This window comes from Neomonachus schauinslandi, chromosome 5 (genome assembly GCF_002201575.2).
Source record: "Neomonachus schauinslandi chromosome 5, ASM220157v2, whole genome shotgun sequence".
Taxonomy (NCBI): Eukaryota; Metazoa; Chordata; class Mammalia; order Carnivora; family Phocidae; genus Neomonachus; species Neomonachus schauinslandi.
Window position 1 is genome coordinate 5,999,242 of NC_058407.1, and position 18,419 is coordinate 6,017,660.

The following is an 18,419-nucleotide window of genomic DNA, read 5'->3' on the forward strand; positions in this document are numbered from 1 at the left end:
GGGCCTTGCACATTTCCTCCTCCCAGTCATCAAAGCCATTTATCAAATGCATCTCCCTTTTCACTTTGGCCCCCAGGAAGCTCAGGCTCTGATTTCCAGCTCAGAGGGTCCATGTAGCCCTGGGCCTTCCTTCTGAACTACTCTACTTTCTTTCTTTTTTTAATCTTGGCTTTTAATTTATCCTTGATATTCTACCATTTTACTATTCTTACTGTTTTTATAAAGCATCTCAAATCTTTTGGCACAAAATGGGATATAGATAAGCAAGGAAAAAAATCCCCCAAAATAACAAAATAAAACAAAGGAAGAACTTTCAGAGAGCCTAAGCTTTCCAGAGATGTGCATCTGTACCTTGTTTAAACATAAATTTTTTGTTGTTGCTCTTAAGGCAGAAATTTTTAGGATGATGATCTTGCAAAACATGTTTGAAATACACAAACACACACACACACACACACAGTATGAATGAGACACCAGTAGGTCTCATTCATTTCCAAAGCCATTCTGTTTTGTAAATAAATAATTAGCACTTAAGGGGTGCCTGGGTGGCTCAGTTGGTTGAGCGTCTGGCTCTTAATTTTGGCTCAGGGTCGTGAGATCCAGAACAGTGCAGAGTCTGCTTGAGATTCTCTCTCTCCCTCTCCTCCACCCTGCCCCTCCCTCTCTCTAAAATAAATAAATAAATAAAATCTTTAAAAAAAGATAATTAGCACTTAAACATACCTTTCAAGGGGCTTATGCATTAATATGAATCTACTGTAATTACAGCTAGTCAAAATCATTAGACCACAACTTAGAATTCTAGACTTTTTTTTTTTTCGTCTTTATTAGAAGGTAATTTTCTCTCTTTAGCCCCTAAAACACACTTTGGCTTTGTGAATAATTTTTTTATGAATATAGAAATTTAATTTTTTAAATGAACACCAAATCTCTGCTCTACCATTCACCAATTTTTCATCTGAGCATCAATCTTACACCTAAGTGAGCACCTGCTTATCAGCCACGTTGGCCCCTGTGCCACTGCAACAAAAATCCTCAGACACTGACCGGCTCCTGAGCAGAAAGTTGCCAGAAATGACATGGGGACCGAAGTCCAAGAAAATTTTTGTATTAAATATTCAGTCTTGAGTCTTTGCGAGAATCACATGTTTCTGGAAAGGTCTGAATCAGGCCATGGTGTCCAACTAATGAGCAAATGAACCAGGACCCATTGTAGGTCTGCTGGACATACTCAACGAGGACCATTGTAAGATCTTAAAAAAAAAAATGAAAAACAAAAAAGCAACAAGAGTTGGCTGAACATTTTGATTGACGTGACCGCATTATAAAAATTTCTCTTTTCTTTTCTTCCTTTGCTTAACCAGTACTTGTTGGGTGTCCGCCTCATGCCAGGCAGTGATCTCCTTACCCTCTGCCCATACCTCCCATCAGCAAATCCTGTTGCTGTCACCTCCAAACTGCAGCCAAAGCCTGCACTGCGCTCTGCCCCCGGGGCTGCCCCCAGGTCCAGTCCCAGCTCCCCTGGCCTCTCGCCAACACCCGTGTAGCCTCTCCTGGTGCCCGGTGCCCTCCCTGCCTGCCACAGCCCAGCTCCACCCAGCAGCCAAAGGAGTCTTTCGAAACACGAGGTCGGACCGTGTCCCTTCCCTGCCTCAGCCCCAGTGGCCTCCTTGACACTTAGAATAAAATCCACGTCCTCGCCCCGGCTGCAGACTGCCGGTCAGCAGGCCTGGGCCTCCTCCCTGGGCCTCCATGGCCACTGGGCTCAGCCTTGTGGGCCTCCAGCTATGGAGGGGGCTTCTGGGGCCATCTTATGTCAGATAAGCCCCTGCCCCAGTCACTATCACCTCCCCTATTTGTTGACCTGATTTACTGATCTAATCATCAAAATGATCCCCTTTATTTAATCTTTATAACCCTCCCTGCATTTGTCCCCAGGCCCCTTGGGCAGGGACCGCACCTGTGGTGGTCATCCCTGAACCTCCAAGACCAAGCCAGCGAATGTAGGGGGCTCCTAAGACATGTATGGACTGGGGTGAGCATGGACCCCTCCCCTGTCCTCCATGGTCACAGCCCAGCAGGAAAGGCAGACCCTCACCCACCCACCCAGGGCTGAGAGGCCAGGAGGAATGCAGACCTGGGGCACCAGGCGGTTCTTACGTAACACACGGTCCACATGACACACTGTCTGGAGTTTGGACACTCAGTGGGGTGAAAGCGAGGTCCCCTGGTGGGTAAGGGGCAGAGCCAGAAGTGGGCCCCAGGAACCCTGACTTCAGTGCTCTGTCCCCTGCTCTGGCCAAGAGGCTGCGGGTCCTGACCACGGATCAGTGTGAGGCCTGTCCCTGCAGAGCCTGAGCGGCTTACAGCCCTGGGGAAGTTGGCCATGGTCAGGAGAACTCCGTCCCATCCCCACTCTGCCCTGCCCCCGTGGTGCCGGACAGGGGAAGGCTCTGTTGCCTGGAGAGCATGCTGGCAATGCCTGGGGGGACCCCGGCAAGTGTCCTGCTCCCCGCGAGTGGGGCCAGGCAGGTACTGTCTCTGCAGCCTGGTACCAAAAATGGGGGATGCCCCCCATACCACGCCACGGCAGCGGTCAGGAGGCACGCCACGTGGCAAGTACGGAGCGTGAAGTAGTGTAAGCGGGAGTGAGGTCCCGGCCCAAGCGTGGCAAGCCGATGACGCGCACACAGGTAAGAAGTGCTGGGTGGGATGAGGCGGGAAGGATGGGGGTCAGAAAGTTACAGCTAAAGGGGTAAGACAAAAGCAGGGCCTCGCACACGCTGCTGGGGACAGAGGGGAGGGTGGCCCCTGACAGGAAGGGTGGACCGAGAGTGGGGGACACCCAGAACTTGGGCTGCCCCAGGAGGAGGAGAGGTGGCTGAGGGGGTGGTCACCTCTGGCTGCCGTGAAACAGTCGTTCCCCACAAATTCTAACAACCCCGTGCCTCCAGTTCCTGCCTGGGGGGGGCTAGCGCCCTGCTCCTTCCCGGGTCCCCTCACTGCCCCCCGAACCCACTCCACGGGCTCCTGGACTGCATCACAGAGAGGCCAAGGGCTGTGGGCAGCCCGTTTCTGCAGCCCTCAGGCCTTCAACACTGTGGCAGATGAAGCAAGAACCAGACTCCGCCTCGGAGTGATTTCTCCATTTCCCATCCTCTCTCTTCCTCCCTCACAGATTTTAATTAAGGGTTTACTTGCAAAAGACCCAGCTCTATTTAACTAAATCCTTGGACCCCTTTTATATTGTCTTATATGTCGTTTCATGCTAGGGCACCAGTAAGAAGTTAATTATAACTTCCAAATACTCCATTACCAGGCCCTCATCTTCCTCCCCTGCCTGATTCCGCTAAGGGTAGCATGCCACTTAATTAACTGGTGTGTCGTGTGCTTCACAGACCTCGCCACGCGTTATTCAACAAACACCCTCCTGCCGAGCACCCTCCGGGCCAGGCAGGGCCCTGCGGTCAGAGCGGGGCACCATCTCCACCCTGCAGGGGCCCACAGGATCCTACAGGAAGAAGGCGAGCCTGGCCAGGTGCCCACAGCGGCTCAGCAGGTGGAGGGGACAAGCAGACAGCAGCAGGGTCAGAATAACAATAAGTAACAGCTGATACCAGCCTCTGAGGGAAGGGAGAGGGCACAGAGGCTATGGATGGAGGCCGGGGGGGTCACGCTGCATAGCCCAGTGGGAATGGGTCACAGGTTTGGGACAGAATGAGCCTGAAATCCCGGTGGTCAGCCAGGAGGAGGTATCTTCTGGGAAGAGTGAACAATACATCAGCTGGATCTCAAAGAGAAAGCTGACTGGGGAGAGAGGGGGAGGTGTCTGCGGGTCTGGGCTGGAGCCAGCGCTGGGGGCCCATGTGATTGTCACCTGGAAAGGCCCAAGCTTGGCCCCCTGGAGGAGTCGCCTTCAGTGGGCAGGAACAAAACAAGGAACAAAGGGGGTTGGACACGGGGCAGTGCCAAGAGGACGGGGGTGTGGGAACCGCAGAAGGAGAACCCAAGTTAGACGGGGCTGTGTCCAGCTCCGCAGAAAAGCAAGGAGAGGAGAGAAGAGATGAGGACGAGCCGCCAGTGGCCTCCGGGCTGTCACTCCCGGGGCCCGTGCAGGGGTCTGAGGCCGCGGGAGCTGGGGGGGTGGGAGTGGGGGTACAGAGACTGCAGGCTTCTCCTGGTGGGAGTTGAGGAGGCCAGCCCGGCATCTGCTGGTCACAGAGAGTGAGCTTTGCACATCAGCTCAGATACTCAGTTCTTTTTTTTTTTTTTTTAAGATTTTATTTATTTCTTTGACAGAGAGAGACACAGCAAGAGAGGGAACACAAGCAGGGGGAGTGGGAGAGGGAGAAGCAGGCTTCCCGCGGAGCAGGGAGCCCGACGCGGGGCTCGATCCCAGGACCCTGGGATCATGACCTGAGCCGAAGGCAGACGCTTAACCGACTGAGCCACCCAGGCGTCCCCAGCCTGGTGTTCTTGCCTGGGGTCAGATGTGCATGGTGTCGAGGCCTCAGGTCAGCCGGCATCCTGGGAGGTGGGTGCACTGGGGCTCAGCCTCTCCTCCTGCCCTCAGCAGCCCTGGCCTCCAAGGGGGTCCCCATACGCCCACCTGGCATACCTGGCCCACCTTGCTTGGGTCCAGATCCCTGCTGGCCTCACCTCCTGGCCTCATCGTGGAGACCCCAACTCAGCCTCCGACCCTGGGTCTTCTCAGACTCCCCGCAAGTTCCATGTTGCAACAGCTTGCGCCCCTCAGAGCCCCCTCTTACTGCTATTCCGCCCCCCGACGGCAGCTGGTTGTGCACGGCCTGCTGGGGATGCAGTGACGGGCTCACCGTGTACCAGTACCCCACTCACTCCAGTCCAGCCCGAGCCCACAGCCTCTGTCCAGGGCCTCCTGGGGCCGAGTACTGGCTGCTGCTGGGGATGAGGCTCAGCCCTGCCCTCCAGGGGCTGACGGTCTAGGTGGGGGACGGGGGCATGAAGGCACAGATAATTCCCTGCCACGAAGTGAGGGCCGCCACCAGGGCCTGAATTGGGAGCTCTGAGTACACAGAGGGAAGAGAGACCAATGTTGCCCAACGGGGTGGGGCAGGCTTCACAGACCCCGACCCTTGAGGGTGCGCAGGACTCCGTAGGATGGAGGAGGAACGTTCCCCACTGGGGGGAGAGCATGAGCCAAGACCCGGAGTGGAGAACGAGGACTGCAGTTAGCCAGTGTGGCTCGGGTGACACTGAGGTCTTTAGCTGTGGAGGAGCAAGGAGCTTCTAGCACATTCTCTTCCATTTTCAGCAAGTTTTGCTGTCCCTTTCTCTCCTTAGAGCTGAAAAGCCTGTCCTTAGCAATTGTTTAGCTGTTCCCTGGAACATTTACAAATCAAGCTGGCATTTCTATTTCATGAATATGTTTGGGATATTAATGGCCAACAGGAAAGATATTAATGGTCTTCTCAGGAGAACCCTGTCACCCCCCCAATCCCGCCCCCTCCAACGAACTCAGACCCAGAAAGAACCTTGTAAATGGGCAGAACATGGTCACCACTCACAGCCAAGCCCAGAGCAATGCACCTGCCAGCAAATTAGAGTCAGCTTGAATTTAGCCACACACCCCCAGTTAGGTGCCTAATCTTGACTTATAAAGGCCTTTATTAATTTCTTAAATCTCCTCTTGTCTGTCTGGAGGTAGCCCCTGGAATATGATTTTAAATGCTTTCCATGACATCCATGAACGGGGAAGAAGCCCGCTGTGAATTTCAAATCTGTAAACTTCTTATCGGAGGAGAGCCTGGGCCAGTGGGGCCGAGAGGCAGGTGGGGCCCTGCTAGCCTAGGGAAGGGCTCCAGGTGACCTCCTGAGTGGTTGGATGACATTGGGACAGGCCTGAGGTCAGTGCTGCCCTCACCCCCATCCTGCACCAGATACCAGAGAGGCCAAGATTTCTTTAAAAGCAGTAAGATTTTGGGCGCCTGGGTGGCTCAGTCAGTGAAGCGTCTGCCTTCGGCTCAGGTCATGATCCCGGGGTCCTGGGATCGAGCCCCGCATCGGGCTCCCTGCTCGGCGGGGAGCCTGCTTCTCCCTCTGCCTGCCGCTCCCCCTGTTTGTGCTCTCTCTCAAATAAATAAATAAAATATTTTTAAAAAATAAGATTTTACTGTTCCCTTTATATGATGCCACCAGAATAGCACATGCTCCCTACAGAAAATCGAGGTGGAGGAGAGAGAAAACCATAAAGAAGAAAATCCCCCATGATCCTCCCACTTAGACACTCGGTTCTGGAACATTCCAGAGACTTTGCCCTCACTGGCCTCCTTGCTTCCAATCTAACTCTTAAATCCAGGCCTTCGAACACCTTTTTAAAGGTCACTCCCCTAATGAACCTCCCCAAAATCCCCATTGCACTTAGAATCAACCCCAAACTCTGGTCCCTGGCCCACAGGCCTACGTGAACACGAGCCCGCCTCCCAGGATGCACCACGTCCCCAACACCGGAATGCGAGCATGCCCTGTTCCTCCCACCCCACTGTCACCCCAGTGCCTGAGACACACGTGGCACGTGGTGGGTTCTCAGTGAGATAGACTGAATGGGTGAATGAGTACTTCCTTCCGGTCTTTTCTCTGGGGGGGGGGGGTGCGTGTGTGTGTGTGTGTGTGTAAACTGCCAACATAGCTAAGATCATACATCAACATTTCTCAGGAACTCCACACACTTTTGCACACAAACTATTCTACCCCTTCTCCCTGCTGCTCAGCCTCATGACCTCATGATCAGATGCCCCCCCCTCCTGCGGGACCCACCCATGACCCCTACCTCTACCCCAAGGGGAGGCCTGATGTGGCAAACGCCAGCTCATGGGGGCAATGGTACGAGGTACACAGCACTTCACAGTTTATAAAACTCAGTCAATTCCTCCATCCTAATGGAGCCTGGAAAAAATCCACCTCCAAAGAGGGAGGCAGGGCAAAGGGAGTCTGACCACCTGCCTCAAAAATGAGGCCACTGAAGCTCAGAGAGGTCACGTGGCCTCTGTAATTAGCAGGACAGGAAGCAGACCCAGGACATCCGGCCCCAACTGGCAAAGTCCAGTTACACTGAATCAGAGAGATTTCACCGTAAGAAGACCAAGAAAGGAGATACAGGTCAGCATGAGCTCGGCTCTGGAGACCAACTGCCTGCCTTGGAATCCTAGCTCCGCCCCTTACTATTTGTGTGGCCTTGGGTGAGTCACTTCACTTCTCTGGGCCTCAGTTTTCTCCTCTGCAAAATGGGGATGACAACAGCTCCCGCCTCATTCTGTTGTCAGGAGGATTAATGATTTGATCACACACACAAAGGGCATAGAAGAGTGTCTGGCACATACTATCGCTCATTAAACACTAGCTGTCTAAAGATGCACATGTGTCCAGATGGATGCACCTACACGGACCTAATGAGCGCACCGCCCACCTCTCAGCCATGACCACCACATCCCCGGGGACCTGAACTGCCAGCCCGAGGAGGATGAGTCTTACTTTCGTACAACAAGCATGTTCCCAAAAAGCCAGCTGCAAATGGACTTCTAGAAGCTGCTCCTATTTAAACGTTCACTCACGTGCGAATTCCTTGCCACTCAGTCAAGTACGAGAGGGACTCCTCATTCTTGGGTTTAAAGCCCCCCGACCCCAGCCCACCCTACTTGAATGACGTCTACAAACACTTCAAGGCAGCCAAGGGGAGAAGCCTGGGGGAAAGGAACCTTTTCTAAAAGGGAGACCCCTTTGTAAGCTCACACTCCCCACCCCTAGCAACAACCCAGGCAAATAAATCAATGCAGCTCCAAGTGCAAATTATGAAGACCCCCAAATTCCCATGGTTGTTCTGACTTCTGTGAAGAGGCAGGTAGAACGATGTCTCTAAAATGCCCACCTCACCGTGCTGGCCCCCTGCACCCCCAGTGATCCTGAGGTTCAGAGCCATGGTCAGAACAGCCCTCTCTTCCAGGACCCTCAATGCCCCAAAGCCCCTCGCCGGCCACAGCAAACAGCGGCTCCTCTCAAGTGTCCACCTGCACGCCCAGCCTCCGCTGTCCCCTCGACCTGAAACAGCCCCTTTCCCTGCACCAACAGCAGGGAAAACCTGTTTGGTTCATTCATCCACTCCACAGGGATGGGACCTCTTCGTGAGCCGGGGGCTCATCGGAAACAGTCCCCCCCCCCCCCCCAGAGAACCTCAGGGTGAGAACCTCAGGCTGACATCCTCTACTTCGTAATTGGGACAAAAACAGCACCTGTCCCTAAATTCACCTAGTTCCCAAAAGTCATGTATGACGGTACACATGGCCTGCCCCCGGCATCGCCATTCCCAGAGAGTCACTCATTCATTCATTCATTCACGCAAGTGAACATAAACAATAAAGTGACACACTGTCTGGCCCACAGTGGGAGCCTGGCATCTGCCTCAGACATAGGCTCTTGGCTCAGCCAAGTGCAGCCTCACATCTTTGGAGACCCACAGCCAGGGGGACGAGAAGCCAGCAAGGACCCCCTCCTAGGGGGCGGCCGGGGCCAGGAGGCAGCACGGGGCCGGGTAGAAGCCTGCGGCCGACCCACCCTGCAGGAGCTCTCTCCCACCCCGTCCTTCACACGATCCAGCCCAAGCAGGGCACTTGATCAGAATTTCCCATTCAAAAAATCAATATTTAAAGCTCCAAGCCTGCCAAGCAGAGGGGAAGGCCCTGCTTGTAAATATTTGTCTCTACTGGTGGAGCTGGGCCCCTCGCTCACTGCAGCCTCCCCGCGCCGCTCCTGGCCCTCTGCTCACGGAGCTCCCAGCCAACTGTGCAGCAGGAGGGCCCTGGGGGTGGGACCGGCTGGCAGCCCAGGGAGCGGGGCTGGGCCCTGAGGTGGGTTGGCCCTGCACCCACACCTCTAAGACCGGAAGCTCGTAGCGAGGCCACCCAGGGGCCCTCCATCTGTCCCCCAGGCCACGGCAGAGACAACACCCTCGGAGGTTTCTCTGGATTCCAAGCAAGCAGCTTTTCCCAGGGGCGCTCCATATTTATGTCGTTTTTGTTTGGGAAGAAAGCAAAAAGCTGAAGACAAATCCCTGGGGGTATGCTTGTAAATCATCGCCCACCATTGCCCACAGCGCTCAGCTGCCCCCAGGAGGGGCCTACTCGTGTCCTCTTGCTGGCGGGTCCCCTCACTGGGGAAGCCGTCACAAGGGCGGTGGGTGGTGCCTGCCCGGACATCGCCATTCCCAGAGAGGCATTCATTCATTCGCCCATTCATTCATTCATTCATTCACTCACCAATTATTTGTTGAACACCTACCTGTACCAGGCACCGGGGGCTGGACACGCCAGTGGACATAAACAGACCTGAGCAAAATCCCTTCGGGAGAGCATCTCCCAGGCCAAAAGAATCGCACAAACAAGTCACAGCTGAGACAGGTGCTGGGGTAGGAGACGTCGAGGTGTGACAGAGTGAGAGGTCAGGGAGGGCTTCCCCGGGGAGCAGAGCAAGGCCACCTCCTGCCCAGCACCTACCAAGCCACTCGTTGAACTTCTTGACCTCGCTGGGGAGCCCCAGCTCTGTGAAGTCCCCGGCGTGGATCAGCACGTCGCCGTAGGGCATCTGGATGGGGTCCGTCCTCGAGTGGGTGTCAGACACACAGACAAAGCGGGTGTAGCCGGGCGGCTTGGGGGCATCGTGAGGCACGGGGTCCACCCTGCAGGGAGAGAAGACACGGCAGGTGACCCGTGTCCAGCCCGTGGCTGAAGCCACACCTCACAGCCCCGTCAGCCTGGACCACGTCCACCCCGAACACAGACAGTGCACCCAGCCTTCCCAATGGGACATCGGAGGTCCGAGTCCTGACTCTTCTGCTCGCCAGCCGGGCAAAAATGTGTGGTCCCCCGGGCCTCAGTTTCCCTTCTATAACACGGGGCCCTCAGAGGGTCCAAGGAGGTAACGAGTGGGGAGCACCAGTGGGCACTGTGTGATTGTGACAGCTAACCCACTGTTTGGCTATTGCTAACCCTCTCTCCCATCACCCCTGCGGGGCCTCTTTAGATGTTTTTTCCCTACTCGCTCCCCTCCCATGAGATTTTAACACCATAGATAGCTGTATATGTGTTCATGCACTGTATGTATATCTGGGCTTTATAATAAGAGTAAGCTTTTTTTTCACCCCCTAAAAACCAGTTTCATTCACCCCCTTGGGCACGCCGTCAGCCCCATCAACAAGGCAAGGGCTATAGTCTCCGGTCCTAGTGAAAGAGCTGTCCCCCCGCAGCGCCCCTCGGAGCACGCACAGCACCCAGGGAGAGCCGCGTGGGAAAGCGGGGACTTCACGGGAGCACGTGAAACCAAGGCAGTTTTTCTAAACTCTGAGATGGTCCCATCATTTTTAAAACAAGGGCTTTCCAGGGGCGCCTGGGTGGCTCAGGAGGTTCAGCATCTGACTTCAGCTCGGGTTGTGATCTCAGGGTCCTGGGATCGAGCCTCAGTGGGGAGTCTGCTTGTCCCTCCCCCTCTGCCCGCCCCCAGCTCGTGCTCTCCCTCTATCTCTCTCTCAAATAAATAAAATCCCTAAAAACAAAACAAACAAAACAAAAACAAGGGCTTCCCATGGGTGTGTAGGAAAAGGGTCCTGGAATCAGAAGACCAGGCTTCAAACCCCAGCTCTGCCCCTTATCACTAATGTATGACCTTCAACTTGGCCTTGCTTTGCTTGCCTGTAAAATGGAGCTACCTCACTAAGCAAAAATTACCAGAAAATTAAAAGAGCTGCAGGAATGTAACTTCTTGTTCCGGGAAGCCCACCATAGCCCTCTGGTTCCGCAGACAACGGCACTGAGAGAGTGGCCCCTGGCATCCCAGGGAATAAAGGGAGACTGTGCTCCCAGTTCAGTGCTCCCCCTGCCACGTTCAACCTCCTCAGCTGAATGATTTTGCCAGGCTCAAGACTCTTAAAAACAACGCAATGACATTTCAACGAGCAGCTATCTCCAAATGAGTATGCGGCTCGAGGAGTTGTGTTTAAATCTAATTATGCGGCAAACCAAAAGCGGTACCGTATCAGTTACATAAATACTTTTAAAGACATCTTTCTAATTATCCTTTTTTTTTTTCAGACAATATACTTCGAAGAAATTTAATTAACACCTTACGAGAGACGTGGGTTCAGCATGCTAATGTGCAGGGAGCATTAGAACGCTCTATCCACCACAGTCGGAGGCGCCAAGCCAGCCTCTCTGCATGGCATCCCGGTGCCGGGAGCCCGCTTGGCCCTTGAGGGGGGTGGTCAAGCCGAGTTAGACCCCTGGCAGGTCCGAGCCAGGTGTGACCAGGGAGAACAGGAAGATTCCCTGAGTCCAATGGCAACCAGCAAGAAGGCACTGGGACTCTTCCTCTTCCTTCTGTATCCAAGCATCCTTTCATTCATTCATTCATTCATTCATTCAGCCCAGCACATTCTGCCCACCCGCTGTGGGCCTGCCCTGAGCTCAATGCTGGGGCCACAGGGACGAACCAGGCCTGATCCCAGGCCAAGAGACTCCAGACTGATGGCAGAGACAGACTTAGCCAGACAGCTTTGATGGGGCAACAGAGAAGCTGGGGGCCAGAGAAGGCCCTACCCCAACAAGGGGCTCCACAGAAGCTTCCAGGGGGAGGTAGGACCTGAGCTGGTCTGGGAGCTAAAATCTCCCCTCCCACGCCTCTGTCCTCTGAGTCCGCCCCCCCCCCCCAGCCCCTGACAGACAGTCTGGCAGGTGGCAGGCCTGCGGGTCACCTGCACATCCTGCTGCCCCAACATAGCTACTGGACCCAGGGCAGCCGATCGCTACTGGGCTCTCGTCCTGGCACAGGAACATGAGTGAGCCAATCAGATTCATTCATTCATTCACTCATTCACCCCTACACACACTGAGGTCGTGGGCATGCCACAAGGTGACAGAGGCCAAGTCAAACAGACAAGAGAGACGAAGAAGGCAGAGACAGGGAGCGAGATGCCACCTCCAGAGCCACCTCTGGTCCCAACAAGCTCTCCTCCCCTGAGCCCCTTAGCAAGGAGCCTGAGCAGGCCTCAGCCCCGCCCGCCACCAGCCAGCCAAGAGTAGCGTGAGTTCTGAGGGCTCCAGTGGGGCTGGCCTGCTGCTGGAGCCCAGGCTCTTTAATTAACTACGTGCTTATTTCCCTCCACCTCGAGGCTACTGAGCTCAGTGAGGATGCAAACCTAATAATCCCCAGAGAAAAAAATAAAGAATCTTTCTTCCCTGCACCATCCTCCAGCTATTTGGCTTGTATTTCGTATCGAAATAACAACAAACAGTAATGGGATGGGTGCTTGATGCTTCTCCCAGATCGAGAGCTGGTCATCTGCTAAGCGCATGACACACACTCACTGTCCTCGCGCTCACAATGACTGTGTGGGCAGGGTACTATGGGTATGCCCATTTTACAGACGAGGACAAGAAAAAGAAGAGTCAAGATATGCAGCACCTGGGTGGCTCAGTCGTTAAGCGTCTGCCTTCGGCTCAGGTCATGATCCCAGGGTCCTGGGATGGAGCCCCGCATCTGGCTCCCTGCTCCGCGGGAAGCCTGCTTCTCCCTCTCCCTCTCCCACTCCCCCTGCTTGTGTTCCTGCTCTCACTATCTCTCTCTCTGTCAAATAAATAAATAAAATCTTTAAAAAAAAAAAAAAGAAGAAGAAGAAGAAGAAGAGTCAAGATATGGAGAAAGAGAAAGAAAGGCAGCATACCAGAAGGTGGGAGAGCTTGACATACCTGAAGCTGGGTCCAAACATGGACTTTCTCACTAACTAGGTGAGCCAGTAAACTCTTCTTTTACCCTTAAGACAACTCACATTGGGTTTCTGACACTTGTCATGCCAAACGCTGGCTAACACCTGAGTCACAGCGGTCCCAGGGAGTTACTGAGGTTGGAAACGTTAGTCCTGTATCCAAGGCCTTGGCTAGCAAGTTAAAGAGTAGATTTGAACCTGGGTCTTCACGACAGGAATTTGGGCATCTAACCCCAACACCTTCTGTGACAAGAGAAAACAAAGCAAAATGGTTATTTTCCAGTGACATTCTGCAGGGGCCAGAGACAAGGTGACAGTTGCAGCTTTCTCTCTAAGACCTGAAACCTGTCGCCACCTCTCCCCCGCCTAACAAGGGATATTCCCACAGGGATCATGGTGGCAGGAAGGGTGCAGAATAGAGAACATGGCCTCCAGCGCCCAGACTAGGCCTGCACCCCAACTGGGCCACCTCCTCACTGTGCCCTGGACCCTCCCACCCTCCAGGCCAGCTCTGTAAGGTGGGGACAGCCTGCTCACTCTGGGAGAAGGTGTGAAAACTCAAAAGACCTTCGAGGCTCGAAGGCTGGATATGAGTGCCCCCTGCAGCCGCTTCCTGGGCCCTGGCCCTTCTCGGGGCTCCGCCTCCCATGAGCCACTGGCTCTCTGGAAGTGCAAAAACTCTGCAGAGGCCGTCCCCTCCGTCATCTCTACTTCCGGGGAAATGGGGAGCTCTGAAGGATGGGGGGCCGTGGGGGGCAGAGGACTCCTCCCTTCAGTGAGGTTCCAACCACATGTCTAGACAAGTGACTGAGCAGCAGCCACGGTGTTCCCGAATGGGAGAGCCTACCAATCCCCTCCCCTCATTCAACAGTGGGGAAACTGAGACCCAGGCAGTGACTGATTAGCTCAGTGTCACACAAATGCCCAGTGCTCTTCTCACGAGGCCCTCGTTCTGAGGTGACCACCACCACGCTGCCCTCCTGAGTCCCGTGCCTGCCCTTCTTTCCCACCTCTGAGTCTTTGCTTTTGCTGGTCCTTCTAGCCCAGGGGTTATGCCGCTGCCCCCAGGAATCCCTCCTTCATCTCCCCCACTCTTCTGGGGCCATACTCCCTGCCTTATCCTCACTCCCTTTTCTTTCTTCTTCCTATCTCTCTGCTGTGCTAGGCTCCAGGGCCCAGCCCCAGGCTGGTAGCAGGGAGAGCCCCTAGAGCTGGGGCCAGCTTCGAGGGAAGGGGAGACCTGGTCTGGTGAGCCATCAGAGAGCCTTCCCGAGGAAGTGACGGCTGGGTGAGATCTGAAAAATGAGTCCTTGTTATCAGGGCAAAGCCTGGGGGAGGCAGAAGTGACAGCACACGCAGGGACCTGAAGCAGGAGGAGGCACGGAATGTTCCAGGCCTCACCTCTCCTTCTGCCTTGCCCCTCCGTCCTCTCTGGGCTCAAGGCCGACCCCCACTGCCTCTGGAGGCCTCTCAGTGTGTGGACGGGCTGGGAGCACAGGGTCCCCTCTGAAACCTCAGTGCATCGGAGAGGGGATGAACGTACTGACCGGGCACGGCTAGGAGGTCCAGGAGCCCGGCACACAGGGGCATCTCCAGGCCGGGCTCACAGCCATGCTCCAGCCACTTGGCTACATTCTTTTTTTTAAGATTTTATTTATTTATTTGATGAGAGAGAGCTAGTGAGAGAAGGAACACAAGCTGGGGGAGTGGGAGAGGGAGAAGCAGGCTTCCCGTGGAGCAGGGAGCCCAATGCAGGGCTCAACCCCAGGACCCTGGGACCATGACCTGAGCTGAAGGCAGACGCTTAACGACTGAGCCACCCAGGCACCCCTCGGCCACATTCTTCAAGATGTGCTTGGAGGGTCTTTAAATGGGATGACTCGAGTCTCCACCAACAGGATTCTTTTTAAAGGTCAGCGAGAAGAGTCACCATGCCCGACACCAGCCCCCAAGGCACCTCTCAGGCAGACCGTCAGGATAACCCTGCCCATCAAGGCTTCTCACCGGTCACAGGGCCACACATCCACCCGGCCCCCCACAGGGCAGAAGGGCTAGCACATGGAGGGGCTCTCCCTAGGCCGCCACAGGGTTTCTAGGACTTCAGGGTGAGGGATCTTTGGTCTCGGGGCCCTGAACCCAGAGGCCCAGATCCAGAGATTCATTATTCAGGCAAAGGCAGTCTCATCACCCCCAGGGTCTCTGGGGCAACCACATAAATCACACGGCTCAACCGGGGGCCACGTTTGGATTGTCACTGTTGTTATTGAATATAAATTGTGGATTTATTAAATACGGCCCCTCGATCCCTCACCCCGGAGACAAAGCCCAGGGCAGTGATAAATCACGTGTTGGGAAGTGGCATCCATCCTCCCTGTGTCTCCCACGATGGAGACTCGCCATGGAAACCTGCACAGCCACCGTCAGCAGCCCACACGCTTCCCTCGTGCTGGGGGCCTGCAGTCTGAAAGAAGGGGGGGGTGGGAGGAAGCAGCCCCCCAATCCCTGCCTGGCCCTGGCTTCCCCCGGCTTTATGCCAAGTTGCGTCTCAGAGCCGGGCTGGCCTGAGCAGGCAATGAGGGAACACTGGACGAGGAGCCCAGAACCAGGGCTCGGGGCATGCTCTTCCCGGGGCACTCACTGCCCAAACCCCTGAGCCCCGCTGCCGATGGCAGCCTGGAACCCCTGTCCCGGGAGGTGGCCACGTGGAGCAGGCCGGGTGAGATGGGCATGGGCGTGGGGCAGGCCTCCTCCCCTCTGACCTCCTGTTCTGGGGCTGGGGCCTGCCTGGGTGTCTGCAGGGCCCTGTAAGCGACAGCTCTGCACGGTGCCACACGACATTATCTCCGGTGCCCGGGGACCCTTCTAAGTGGGGCAGCGGCACAGGCTACATGAACCCCACCTGCTCTGCCTGCCACCCAGGTGCTCTTGCCCGTCCCCGCTGGGGCAGGAGTCCAGCCCAGCCTCCGGGGACCCCAGGCAGGGTCACTTCCAGCCCCAGAGGACTAACCCCATGGACAAAAGACAAAACCCGGCCTAGGGAAGGTCTCCCTCCTTGCAGCGGCCCTGCCAGGCCTCAAGGTCCCCACCGCTAAGAAATCAAATGCTGCGAACCTGGGCCTTCCGTCTTGACCCAACCTGCCAATCCGGCCTCCAAAATGGAAATAGGGGGCAGTTAGTTCGGCAAGTAGAAATGTGCCAAAAAATAAAGTAGGCAGCTGCTGACAACACCAGGCCTCAGTGCCCACAGAGATGAGCGTTTTCCCCAGCAAGCACCGAGGGGAGGGTGCATGCCCAGCGCTAGAGCACACCCCAGGCCTGGTGCCTGCCTGCCTGCCTTCCAGAGCCCTTCTTCCCATGAGGAATCTGTCCACACTCACACTTCCCAACAGAGGGCGGCTCCTGAGGGAGCCACGTGGGAACCAGAGGCAGCGACCCGCCCGCCCCCAACCTCCTGGCCTGGGATTGGAAACCCCCTGGCCTCCTTCTCCAAAGTGGTCCACGAGCCAGATTCTCCAGTCTCCCCCAAGGGACAGCCACCAGGCCCCCACGTTATCACTGCTCCCTCGAGTTGGTGCTCACAGCCCTGGAAGAAGTCGGGGATAAAGGAGGGGGAGGGTCTTCTAGGAGCTGCCTGGGGCAGAGCCGGGAGTTTAACCACTTCCTCCCTGGGCTTCCCCTGCCTCTCCAGACCTCAGAAAACCACCCAGGGAGGGGAAAGTTTCCCCCCAGTCCCAGGGGATCCCGAATCTGTGCCCTCGCCTTGGCCTTCCTTCTGGGACATCTCTGGAATTCTCCATCAGCCCCAGTGGGCAGGCGGCAGGACTCCCCAGTCCTTGAGGAAAGCATCTCTGCTTTCCCTATAGAAGCAAAAGGGGTCTGGACAAAAGAAAGAGACAGAGGTCAGGGAAGACAGCCAGCCCAAAACTAGGGTCCCAACCTGCCTGGAGCCTGGAGCAAGGCCCCTCCCTCTCGGGCCCTCAGTCTCCCCGGTTGTACAATGAGGAACATGAATTAGACCAGGAGTCACCAAACCAAATACCAAGAAGGGGCATCTGGAGCTCAGCGCCCCAGACATCGCCGTGAGGCCTTGTGGGCCCGCAGTTGCTGGGACTTGCGGTTTCCTAAAGCAAAGCCAGAAGTCTGGATTTTTATGTGCCATCACCTCATTGTTAAATATTTGTGAAACATCTCCCGGCCAACTGAAACAGCACTCGGAGCCAGAACCGGCCTCCAGGCCGTCCCAGCGACGTCTCACACATCCCTCCCCACTCGGAGCCTCCAGAATCACATCGGCCAACAAGCATCCTCAGCCGTTGGGCCCCGAGGCCGGGAGGCACCCCGCGTCCGCGAGCCCACCCCGGGCAGCCGGTCCCACCCAGACCGGCCCACTTACATCTGCACGTGCGGTGGCTGGAAGCGGCCCTGGTTGATGTTGTAGAAGGTAAAGGCCTGGGTGGGGTTGGAGCTGTACTCGTCCACTTCAATGATGAGCCGGCTGTGTGGGTGCCTCCGAGCGGCTATCACGTGCGACTGGGAGAACGCCATGCCCAGGCCGCAGGGCAGGAGGGCCAGGGCCTCTGCCTTCAGGACGCCGGGATCCCACCTAGCGCGCCACATGGACCTCTGCTGGCCACCCAGGCATCTCCCGCCGCCGCCGCCGCCGCCCGGCCCCAAGCCAGACCTGGGAACAGACTGAGGAGATGGAGCAGAACCGTACGACAGTTAATCTGTTTGGGATTTGCTTTATTTAATGTCAGATGAAGATTTAGAAAGACGAAGGGGGGAGAGAAAAAAAAACACAGTCATACAGCTCAAAAACTCATTACAGATCTTTCCAACTCAGCAGTTTGATGAATATACTTTGGTAAAAAGAAAAGGAGAGGAAGGGGAGGGGGACCAAAAAAAAAAAAAAAGAAAGAAAGAAAAAAACCCATAACGCCGGGGACGGATGCATGCGTGGTCCGACATGTTTAAATACTTAAGACATTTTTTTTGTTGTTGTTCTTCCACAAAATTCGCCAGAGCCCACAGGGTGACCGGGAGCTGGGGCAGGACAATGGTTGGTATTCTGGAAACAGGTAAGGTAAGTTTCACTTATCCGAATGGGGGAATAGGGAAGATTCCCCTGCCACCCAGCCCCCTCCTCACAGACCCCCAAACACACCCCCACCCACACCCCTGCAAGCCCCAGCAAGTGGAGAGCACGGGCGGGCGCAAATTCCTTCCTCAACATCAATGTCGCCTAAAGATATCTTTGAGCAGAGCCTAGAGAAGGGATTTTCCCAGACAGATTGCCATCCACCAACTCAGCTCAGGGGGTGGCCCTGGGGGGGGGGGGGGGGGGGGGGACCCACCTTAAAAAAAAAAAAACCTTCCCAAATCCAATCCACACAGAACCGCAGCCTGCAAATGCCATCATTCTCTTTGCCCTGTCTTCCCTCGGAAAGTGCCGCCTGCATTTGCAGCAACTGGATTTTAACATCCTTCTGACCGATTCCGACTCGGGCCCCGGCTCAGTCTCCATCCTACCCCGACAGGCTCACACATTGCCCACCACAGCCAATGCCTCCTTTCTAAGACCAGCTGGCTTTCTCATGCGTTCCCATAATCATTTTTTTTAACTGTGTAAAGAGAT

The 18,419-nt window shown here is 55.5% G+C and overlaps 1 protein-coding gene across 1 annotated transcript in view; it reads right to left on the reverse strand.

Moving 5' to 3' along the window:
* The window catches only part of MPPED1 (metallophosphoesterase domain containing 1), a 60,674-nt gene extending 42,983 nt beyond the window's left edge, over window positions 1-17,691 (reverse strand). The window contains exons 1-2 of the mRNA XM_021687789.1: window positions 17,178-17,691; window positions 9,525-9,706 (exon numbers count right to left, since the gene is read on the reverse strand). Of these exons, the coding sequence (XP_021543464.1) occupies window positions 9,525-9,706; window positions 17,178-17,401 (406 nt within the window). The 5' untranslated portion in view covers window positions 17,402-17,691. The remainder of the gene's footprint in view (window positions 1-9,524; window positions 9,707-17,177) is intronic.
* Window positions 17,692-18,419: the final 728 nt, after the last annotated feature.